General features: G+C 36.9%; 1 protein-coding gene across 1 annotated transcript in view; it reads right to left on the bottom strand.

Moving 5' to 3' along the window:
* The window catches only part of sntb1 (syntrophin, basic 1), a 34,536-nt gene that overhangs the window by 3,375 nt on the left and 19,242 nt on the right, over window positions 1-11,919 (bottom strand). The window contains exons 3-6 of the mRNA XM_079445620.1: window positions 10,883-11,090; window positions 6,364-6,500; window positions 5,110-5,306; window positions 473-663 (exon numbers count right to left, since the gene is read on the bottom strand). Coding sequence (XP_079301746.1) covers window positions 473-663; window positions 5,110-5,306; window positions 6,364-6,500; window positions 10,883-11,090 — 733 coding nt within the window. The remainder of the gene's footprint in view (window positions 1-472; window positions 664-5,109; window positions 5,307-6,363; window positions 6,501-10,882; window positions 11,091-11,919) is intronic.

Below are 11,919 nucleotides of genomic sequence, written 5' to 3'. Positions count from 1 at the left end.
TTCTGATGGTTCAGTACGTACTGCGGTCTCGGATTCGGGACGGTTCGGTATGGGGGTATAAGTGGTATTTGAAATTTCCACAAGATTAATATAATATTTACAAATATACTATTACTAAATAAATATCCTTTTTTAGAACTGTGATTAATCGTGGTACAAATGTGTACCGAACCGAGGGTGGTGAACGGTATGGTTCAGTCTTTTACCAAAAACCGATGCACCCACAATAATAAAAAGCCATATTTACCTAAATATATATTTTTAATAAACATAAAAAATGTCTAAGACATCCAATAACACTGACTTGGATGCAAATGACTCAGATTCATTTTCAGTTTTGAATCATTTGAATCTATGTAAACATTATTAGGTGATTATTATTATTTTATATCCAACTTTAAAAATGCCCCATGACAGTACTCTCATCCTGAATGACTAATTTTGTTGGTGCTGAACCTCAAATTTTACTCACAATTTCACCCTCGTTCCCGCCGAAATCCAAATAGAGGATCCGTACTCCATCATCAGCAGACATCTTCAGCTTTTCAAACGGGTAACTGAAGAGAGGCTGTGCCGCACAGCTGTCCTCTCCATCTGCTATGACAGAGAAACCTCGCTCATAGTGAATGACCAACCGACAGTCCTGACCCTGATACATACAACCTGAAGAAACAAACACAAAGAACATTCGGAATTAAATCCAGCCGTCACAATTACCATAAAAAAATTTAAATTCTTTGAGTTGGGGTTAAAAAGCAGACATGTGAAGCTAATATTAAAGTAAGTAAATGTTCATTATTATTAAATGATTATTCGATCCGTGAAACTTGTCTAAAATTGTTCTATTGAAATGCAGCTACTTTTCTTCCAATTTACTGAATTATTCATGCAGATGCTTTCGCATTTCTGATGTTAAAGTCTCGGGTACAATTTCATAATAAACTATATTTTACAAGTACTGTAACAATCCAAACAAAAAGAAATGAATACAGTAAAAGTTCAATTACTAATGGAACTGCCTTTCTGGTTGATCAATCCAAGCGAATTCCATTAAGTTGCGGATAAAATGAAAAAGGATTCCATTTGTGAGATAAATGCCCTTTGATTCGCCTGATAATTGGTACATTATTCATCACCAGTAATCTCTGCTCAATACCTCCCTGGTTTCATCAAATACATCACAGGACTCCATGTATCCAGTATCACCCCTCCAATACATTCAATTACAGCTCATCAGGCACCACAGGATGTGTGGAAACCTACTGTTACCGAGTCTATTGTGAGTGTGCCAGTGATCCACTTCTGTTGTTCCCTCCATTTGCCCCAATAAAGCTCCCTGAATCTCTCTTTGACGGTTAACTGCGAGGCTAGTGTGTTCTTTTCCGAAACCCCTCGGCTCTGGCTACAGCCCAGTACATTAGGCTGATTAGATCATCACAACAATGAAAAAGCATCTTCTTCTGCAATTTACCCATTAAATTAGAATTGCACTGGCATTAAATACGTAAACACCTATTAATTACACACTTTGGGTGAGGGGCTCCTAAAAAGGGGATTTCGGATTACTGTTCCCATGTTGTTTTTAACAATACTGTAACCTTATCCCCATCAAAACAGCTTGATCTTCAGGACTGAGGGACTCTTTCCCACCGGATGGGCTTTTAGTCAGTCACAAACAGCCTCTCTTTCACCATCAACAGCTTAGCATAGGAATTTTTGGGCCTCTTAACTACAATAGCTTTGTAATAATTCAGTAACTCAGCAATTTAATGTTCCTCATATGTCTATGCAGACTTATCTTTATCAAATTATTAATAACAACAACAACAACATGTACTTTATATAATCTTTTAGTAAACATGAAAGTACATCTAAACAGGACAAGAAAACCAAATAATATAATCCCATCCACTACAGATACTATACTACAAATAGAGACAGAAATTATTGTATTGGATTGAATTATTGTATTGGGCCGCTCAAATGAAAGATTAAATGTGGAAAGTGCCACAGAGCCAATGTTTTACTACAAAATTCGAAATGGTCCATGCTCAAAATGGCTGACAATGGGGTATCGTTTGATTCGATATGCTGTTCCGAATCTAAATGACACTGTTCAGAAATTATAAACAAAAAAGTACATTTTGACCAGTAGGTTGTGCTGTTCTGAAACTACTCGTGCTCTCAGGTCATGCTTGGTATAGCACGTACCAAGATTGGTAAGAATCTGCTAAAGCATTGCGAAGCCTCGTGTCCATTTTTGCATGAATTTCATCAAATTCGTTAATGTGCTTTATGAGAACAGTTTGATCTATCAGAAATCTTCTGATAACCTTTGCCAGCATTATCTAAATCTGATCTGAGCCAATTTTGGTGAAAAGTTCGAAAAAGTAGGTTTTTCACAAAACTCAAAAATTGCATTCTCGATCCATAGAAATTTTAATTTTGGTATGCGTTTGACTTGGCATGAACCAAGGAATTAGATTAAAAATAATTTTGCTTCTAGAAATATGAGTGCACATCGGACTATAGGTGGCGTTAGAAAGTTTGAGATAGACAACAACAAATTTGCTATGGTTAATATTGAGACTGTCCTCTATCTATGTGCAAAATTTCATAACTTTCCTGCAAGTGGTTCTACTGGCTGCCATAGACTCCCAGAGCAGAAAAAGAAGAAAACTAATGGATACAATAGGTGCCCAAGCACCTTCATAGCTTGGCCCCTATTAAACTGTATTACATTTCATTTGGCCTTAGGTTTGTTTCTAATAATTTTTTGTTGACTATCATCATTCCAGACTGAAACAGGATTTTAGAATCTTGTGGTCAGCAATAAAAAAAAAAAATACATGACACACAAAAACCCACAAAATGAGAACTAAGAGAAAGAATCTTTGGAGACACAAAGTCTCTGATCAGATTATAAGATTAGACTAAACACAGGTAATAGAGCATCAGCTGCCAAATGAGCCTTTCCCATAAAATCCCAAATATGGAGCAGTTCCAAGATCCTGACGCAAACAGGATCTTTTTAAGGGAACAAATATGTCAAATCCAGTCTAACATGTTATTTGTCTGGTTTGTTTTGAGAGGATCTGCATCTATTGCTCTTTCCTACAAACTGAAAGTAATTATCATCTTCTCCCAAATGCATTAATTAGAGAGTGACGTGTGGTAACAAGGTCAGTCTATTTTTATTGTTTCTTTCAGAGGTTTTCTCATAGCACTGTTAACATGCTTAACTCATGACAGTAAAATCAACATTAATAATCATTGCTCAGTTTAATCTCGGCCAATTTGTCATTCCAGCTTTGTAGGTTAAGTCGGAATTATCTTAAAGCCTGATCTCAGAACAGTAAAAATATCTGTCAGAAAGGAAAAACCACAAAATATCCAAATAAAGCGCAGTGATCTCCAGGGACTCACTTGCAGTTCAGTAACGGCAGATACATTTCCTATCAGGCCAGGCCCAGGGACTGCCTGAGAGCTTCAATTCCCAGAATGCTTTGCTCTGTGCCCCTCGCCTGCTGCATTGAGACCACACAGGAACTCTGCCATGGCATTCCATTCTAAAAATACACTCTTGATTTAAACGACTTCAGTATGAATAACGCACATTCAAAACTCAATATTGTAGTGCACACACTAATTCACTGTACAGCTGGAGCCACGGACCGTGACCTCAGACGACCAAGACGCATTTATCTTTGCATGGAAGCTTGCGAGTACCCACAAATCTACATTTGACAGTATGTGTAACATTTAAGAACCTACAGCCGTAAAACTAAAGTAAACAACAATGCGCAAGAAAATAAATGACATCCTGCACCGACATGGATCAACACTTGTTGCAAAGTTCCAGACTACTGCTAACTAAGAGAAAACAAACTTGCCAAAAAAAAAAAAAAAAAAAAATTTTTATTAGGTTTATTTAAATATATATATATATATATATTTAAATAAACCTAATAAATAAATGACAAATAATTCTAGCACAATATTTCAGACTTGAGGAGTCCATAAAGATGCAGTTTCATTTTAAAATGTTGTTTTTACGGTTTTAATTTCTCTGGACTCTTTTAATGGTTAAATTAAATTATAACAAGCATCTAATTAGGCTTAATTGAAATAATACAATTTGTAAAAATGTTTTTTTTTTTTTTTTTTACAATAGAGCTGTGAAATGCTTTATGCATGTATTTATTTTTAGAAATTCTGTTTTCAGTTGTTTTTTTCTGGATTTATGATGTAATACAAATGTATTATCAATAATATTTGTAATCAAATTAAGGCATAACACATTAACTTTTAAAATGTAATCTAATGAAAATTAACTTTTTTTTCTTTTTTTTTTTGACAAATAAAGTGCTGCAGAACAGAGGCTTCCAGTTAAAATTAAAACATGGAAGAAAAAAAATTAATGATTATTCTTAAAAACTCAGTTTTAATAATTTTATTATTATTACTTTGAGAAGTACATTCTACTGTACAGTAGTAATTTATTTCTGTCAAAATTTCAAGTTAAATTGGACTTATTTTGACAGGTTGTTGTGAAGACCTTTGAGTTTCTGTGTGTGTTTAATATATAAGTCCTGGTGAAGGGACTCTCAGAGCAGCTCTAAAGATAAAGTTTGTTCATGTCATCATATAGTGAGATGGAACATGCTAAAAAACATACTTCAGTATGTGTAGAAGATGAAACCGCAACATTCATTCACTCAGAGACGTGCAGAACATGCAGACTTAAATTTAAATAGCAGTCTTTTTGCGCTTTAATATTCACAGACACTAGTCCATAAATCAAAAGTAGCTCATGATATTGACTATTCATTCAAGATTTGCCAAATTCCATGACATTACGTGTTATACAGTAAATTCCATTTTTATGACTGGATTCCACATCGTGGAAATCATATGTACCTAAAATTATTTTGCGGATCCCCTGGCTATGGGTCACGCACCACCAGGGATCCGGGGACCCCACTTTGAGAACCCTCTATTCTTTAGCATCAATGTGAAAAACCCATTTTGGAAACTTGAGTGGAAGAGTGTTGGTGTGAACAGGCCATAAGACCTGTGAAAGGAGCAAGACGTGGGATCCATACTCACTGGTAGTGACTTCTTTGATCATCTCAGCAGCTGCGTGGCAGCCAGTGACTATGTGTCTGGTCCAGAGTGACAAGTCCTTGCAGGTCTCTGCTCTGAAAAGATGGGCTTCGATACCCAATCTGGTTCCCGTCCGTGTAGCAAAGCACAACTCGCCACCAGGCTGTGGTGAACCCTTATCTGGACCAGAATGCACCAGCCTACGATTAAAAACTCAAGATAAGTGCACCATGGAAATCACTTACAAAAAAACAAACAAAACTGTTTTTATTTTGGATATTTACCATGGTGCTTCTATATGTATTACTACGTTTCCACCACAGTACTTTTTAATTATAGGATGTGCATTTCATGATATTTATTCAAGTATTTCAAGGTACTTCAAAAATAGAATACTCCCCTTTATAATTTCAGTACCATGGAAGTTTCTGTAAGTGCCACAAAACAACTTAAATTGACTGAAATTAGCATTTAATATCATGTTTCTTAACATCCGTTTGCTGGAATCAGTTTCTCTAAGTTCAGGTTTGATATTAAATAGAATGCAGCAGTCGGGCTTCGAATGTAAATTCCCATTCCTTTTCTCCATAGGGGAACTGATTTGAGCTAGTTGGTTTTGTTCATGGCTTATTAACTCTTCAATGAAGAGTTAACCCCTATGGGAAAAATGAATGCGAAAATACTTCAGCAACCAAGACCGCTGAAGACCAGGCATTGCTGCATCCTATTTACGGGCTTTGGATTGGTCCAATGAGTTTTCACCGTTGTTGGGGCTGCCCGGCTTGACAGAAACTTGAGATTTCACAGAGGAAGTCAAGCTAAAATAAGTTTCGAAAAGTTTTGAGAAAAAGCATGGAAATACTTTGCCATTTTGGACAATCTCAGGGTCAACAAAACATTAGCACATGCCAACTGAGCCTGTGATAACTGCCCTATCAGCCCTAGAGTGAGATCTGGGCTGCGGTCCAGTTAAACTTGGACTTCAAATCTATCCCTTGCAGTAATAGCTGCCACCTCATACAGCTTCAACAGGCCTTTAATAGCTGTAATGCTTTTGTAGTGTTTCTTTCCAACTGGCAGAAGTTGTGTATTTTAGTTCCCAATTGGTCAGCACTGTCAACTGGCATGCAAAAAGTGTGTGTGTTTGCATGTGTGTGTAAAGAGGCACGTGTTAAACAGAAGGGAATGCAGGTGTGTGTACCTTGATTGGTTTTTCAAAGGCGTGTTTGTATGAACGAGCAAAATGAGTTTGTGTACCGTGTGGCAAGCAGAGGGTAGGTGTGTGTCGGGCTGAGCCAGTGTTCTCTCATGCGTGGCATACTGTCAAACAGCAGCAGGTCCTTCTCTGTCAACATCACCAGCACTGGCTTCCAGCACTGTCTTTCACTTTCCGTCTGAAACACACACATGAGTAACTTGTGAATAGTCTTTCAGGTACCATATAATTACATTTTGTCCTAATTTTCCGTCTAGTCATATGAAAGCCTGTGTAAAACGCAGTGCAGACATTAAGTCTTTTGTTCATCTGAGAGACCTGCTAATTAACATTGCCAAAGTGGTAAACCTCTAAGGGGTGAGTATCTTTTAAGACCACTTCCTGTGATTAACCACAGCAACTCCAAATACTTTCAGAACAAAGTTAAGCTTCAAAACCATTCAGCCTCTTCAACTTTTACTGATGTATCAGCAAAATGAGCACTTAAGTCCAAAGGTAAATGTGTGTGATGTGATCTGATATGCATATTTTATACTAATGGAATGTATGTGAAACCATAAGTAACATTCAAATGGTCTAAAAAAAATAAGTTACATCATGTTTAAAGCATATCAAGGCAACTCCAAGTGCTTAGTCAGCAACCATGACATGAATTCAAAATGAAAACTGTTTACTGTCTTGATGCATGTTCCTGTTTCTCACATATAAACCTTGCTGGAAAGTAGGCCTGTGCGCACACACAGAAGTTTTTAGATATATAAGACCTGTGCAAAGTTGGGTAAAATTGTGGGTACATGCACAACCTTCATTTCCCTACCATTCCCCATACGTGGTGCTTTTTTATCATGCATAAACTCATCAGCATATAATTTACATATGCAAAGCAGCGTTGTTCTTCTGTATTATTCCTAAAACAAGGTAAATTTACCAGAGAAGCAAAACAATACGCCATCGTGAAAGTAAGTTTAATATTCTAACCTCAAATATTTTTTAACTTTAAGCAAAATGTATGGTGGTCGAGAGAGCTCAACGCGCTCAAGTGAAAAAAAAACATAAAAAACACCTGCAAATTAAGAAAACATCTTCATCTGTTTTCACGTGTTTTCACACGTCATCACGTGCTGCAAATACAACACAAACAAATAAGAACGAGCTGCAAATACGCACAGACTACATCCAAAATGTTTAAGGGAACCGCAACAAGTGACAGACCTGCCTGGGATATGCCTATGTCTACTCTGAGATTGTTTATTTTAACATCCTGATTATATAATTCCTTAGCTTTGTTTTATTAGCCTAAATAAGCTGACGAAATACTACAAAATTACTGTAACTCTGAAATGTAAGCTGGATACGTTTACAACTTTTTAACCATGGTTTTACTATTAAAATAAGTAAAGAGCCTATATATATATATATATATATATATATATATATATATATATATATATATATATATATATATATATATATATATATATATATATATACAAAAATTCTCAAAAATCATGTTTTTCTATTGTGCAAAACTGCAGTTTTGGGTTATTTTGATTAAGTTAAAAATGTATCTATAATGAAAATAGACATAAATGGAATGTAAATTGTAAATTGCATTATTATGATAAAAACAATGGCAATATATTGATATTTATTGTATCCACACACCCCTGTCTTGCTGTGAATGATTCATCTGTGCAAGTTATTCCACAGAAAAACAAATCTTAAGTATAATAACTTGCATTGCATCTGACTTTCCTTCTCGGATGACTTCACAAACCCCTCTTACTTTCAACCACTCCCCTCTAACCACCATTCTGTTGTGAAACCACCACTTAACATAATCCAATCAATTCCAGATGGATAAAATCAAGTCCCACTCAACATTTTTTCCCTCACCGAATATTTAGTTTCACTCTGAAATATATAGAAGCCAGTTTCCACACAGAAAGAAAAATACAAATTAAAACAAAAGGTAATTCCAACTTTTTCCTTTAACAATTCAGATTTTTCTTTGCAATTCTGAGTTTATATCTCGCAATTCTTTTTTTCTCAGAATTACAATATAAACGCAGGAAACAATATAAACAACTTCATAGTTTACATCTTGCAATCTGAGTAACTGTTGCAGAAACAATTTTCCACAGAAAGCCTATTCCAACTTATTGGGGTTACAAATGATGTTATACATTGACTTAATGAGCTCAAAAGTAAACACGCTCTACAAATGAGTAATGTTCACAAAGTTTTCCCAATAAGACCTTAAGCTGAGTCCAAGTGTGATTTACTGCTGAAGCCCTGCTCTATGACAGATGTCTCCTCAGGGCTTTGATAGCCTGACAGACCACTCAAATCTTCACAAATCACAGGGCTGCTCTTCAGAGGGTCAGTTTGCCTTAAGGCTAAAAAGAGACCCCAGTGGTGCCCGAGTGCATCAGAAGCAGATGCGTAACCACAAACTGGCCCTTGTTATAAGCTCCGGCCGCCACACAAAGAAATCTGCTCGCTGTCTGTGGGCATTCAGCACGCTGCAGGTTTTTTCCTCTCATATAATTATTCATCAAGGGGCCGGCAGGTTGGTAATAGGAGACGGTACGAGGGAGCTCTCATTAAAGGGCAGGCTGAGGCAGAGCTGCCCACAGCCCTACCATCACCGAAGTTCTCTATTAGCCAGCCCTGCCAGGGCTCAGCTAATTGGACGGCGATGACAAGGAGATTTAATAAGGAGGAAAAACCTGCGGTCACACTGAGAAGAGTCATCCTCGATCAATCGCTCCAGCACCGCGCACCACAATATCTGAGAATTTCTAACAAAAAAAAAAAAGCACTTCAGAGGAACTGTCTGTACAGTTTTCAGAATGCTAGCCATGTTTCCAATCAGAGCGTACAGTATAACCAGACCCTGTTAACATATTGGGTGTGATCTTTACAGTTATATCAAATAAAATACAAAATTTAAAGGCTGTTAAATTAGCTCCACAATCTCAAACGACCAACTGTCAACTTAATCATATATATGAATAGGATTACATATTAGATAGTTATGAAAGCACTACGAATGTAGGTTTGATGTAGGCTTAATTTATTTCCTTTAATGTGTTGACTCTACATTGCAGTAGCGTAACATCTTTCATTCTGCTATAAAGGCAATTTGAAACGTGTATCATGCATTAAATTAAAGAGTGACTGTATGAGTGCAGGAGTTGATGTATGTCTAATTAAAGTGGGACATATCAAAAATATTTTTCCTTTTTTTTTTAATAATCAATAACAGTTCACTTACATAACAGTCCCAACAAGTACTTGACAGTTTGTGACAGCGCTGTTTAAAAAGCTGTCTGACCGCTTGAGATGTTTCACATGGTACCGACGGGAAACCAAGCTTCATTTGCCCCAATGGAACGCATGCGTCTCAAATCGCTCCCTATTCCCTATATAGCCCACTATTCAATACATAAGAAATAGAAAACGTGTGAAGTAGTGACCATTTCAGATGCAACTGTAGCATCTTTTTACAATGTCAGCAGCAGGACTCTTCAGATTTTAGACAGCATTTCATTGCCCAGGAAATCTGTTATGCATATGCATGTCTGCTAAATGTGAATTTTGTCTGTTAATGAACACACTATAACCTAAAAGGAATAGTTCACCCCAAAAATGAAAATTGTAATCATTTACTCTTCCTCATGTCATTCCAAACCTGTATGAATGTCTTATGCTGAACACGATATTTTGAATTGTTGGTCCCCATTGACTTCCATAGCAGGGAAAGAAATACTATGGAAGTCAATAGGGACCATCAACCGTTTGATTACCAGCATTCTTCAAAATATCTTCTTTATTTTTCTACACAAGAAAGAAACTCATACAGGTTTGGTTAACTATTCCTTTAAAGCAGTTTCATATTAAAAGCCACAAAATTCCATTTTGATTTCATGGGGAGTTCAACAAAGATTATTTTGTTGTTTTCATTAATAAACTAAATGTTCTCATTAGCTGTTACAATAATCTTGTGCTTTTGAATGGACTTACAAGTGGTAAGTAAGTGACAAGTATTACCAGTTATATTTGTGTGTGTGTGTGTGTGTGGGGGGGGGGGGGGGGGGGGGCATTGTTGAGCACTTCAACAAGCTCAATGTCAACTATACTGTTTTCTGGCATTTATGCTATTTTGTATAACTAAGTTTTAAGTCACTGTATAAAGTCTTTGCAGATCCAGAATTATCATAAGGCTGGAAACCTATTACAGTGGAACACTTACATCAAACCAAAGACCTTGAGCTGATGCTGGGTTTTATGCAAGATGTGTGTTTAGATAGCTATCTTGTACCAAATTTGAATAACTTTTGCCATACAGCTAAATGACACATAGAAAGTATGAGTTTTGATGACAACGTATGTTCATGCCATCCACATTCAATTCAATTCAAGAATTGATTTGTACTGGACAGATGGGCATAACTGATAAATATTAATTCAGTTATGCAAAAACAATTTTACATTTTGTCTTCCATTCTGATAAATGTTTATATGGACTCAGGTTTTTCATAAAATTGTATGCACCTTTTCCGCTAGCCATCCGAGGTGTCGGATCTCTCGACTCCCGGCGATGCCGTGGTGGCCCGCGTGTTCTCGGAGTTCACAGATGACTTTGCTGGTGAGGTTTGTGATGGCATTTTGCATGAGAGTGAACCAGGTCTGGGCAGAAGATGAGTCTTTATGTCTCATGACTATTGTGTGCTTGGCATCAGAGGAGTGCAGCTCAATCTGCCTGAAACACAAGAAAGAAAGAAACAGAACACAAGCTACAGGTTATTAAAAGTTATAATAGTTAATAGTTCAAGCAAAACTTAAATTATATTTCCTTTTTTTTTTTTTTTTTACATTTGAACGTTTTTAATTAAATTAATAGATCTAGATACAATATATCTTCCTACAGTATCTCACAAAAGTGAGTACACCCCTCACATTTCAACAACAAATTTTGTATATCTTCTCAAGGGACAATACCACACAAATGAAACTTGGATATATTTTATAGTAGTCAATGTGCAGCTTGTATAGAAGTACAAATTTACTGTCCTCTAAATATAACTCAACATACAGCCGTTGTTGTCCAAATAACTGGCAACAAAAATGAGTACACCCTAAGTGAACATGTCAAAACAAAGTGTTAATATTTTGTAGGGGCACCATTGTTATCTAGCACTGCCTAAATCCTCCTGGGCATGGAATTCACCAGAGCTGCACAGGTTGTTGCTGGCATCCTCTTCCACTCCTCCATAATGACATGACGGAGCTGCTGGACACATGGTGCTTCTCCACCTTCCGCTTGAGGATGCCCCACATGTGCTCAATAGGGTTCAGGTCTGGAGACATACTTGGCCACTCCATCACCTTCACCTTCAGATTCTTTAGCAAGGCAGTGTCATCTTGGTGGTGTGTTTGGGGTGGTTATTATGCTGGAAAACTGTTGTTCAGCACAGTTTCTGAAGGGAGGGCATCATCTTCTGCTTCAGAATGTCACAGTACATGTTGGAATCCATGTTTCCCTCAATGAACCGCAGCTCCCCAGTACCAGCAGCACTAATGCAGCCCCA

The sequence above is a fragment of the Barbus barbus genome, assembly GCF_936440315.1.
Source record: "Barbus barbus genome assembly, chromosome: 21".
NCBI classification, from domain to species: Eukaryota; Metazoa; Chordata; class Actinopteri; order Cypriniformes; family Cyprinidae; genus Barbus; species Barbus barbus.
The sequence above is the reverse complement of the archived record's forward strand: the minus strand, read 5'-3'. Positions and strand labels throughout refer to the sequence as shown.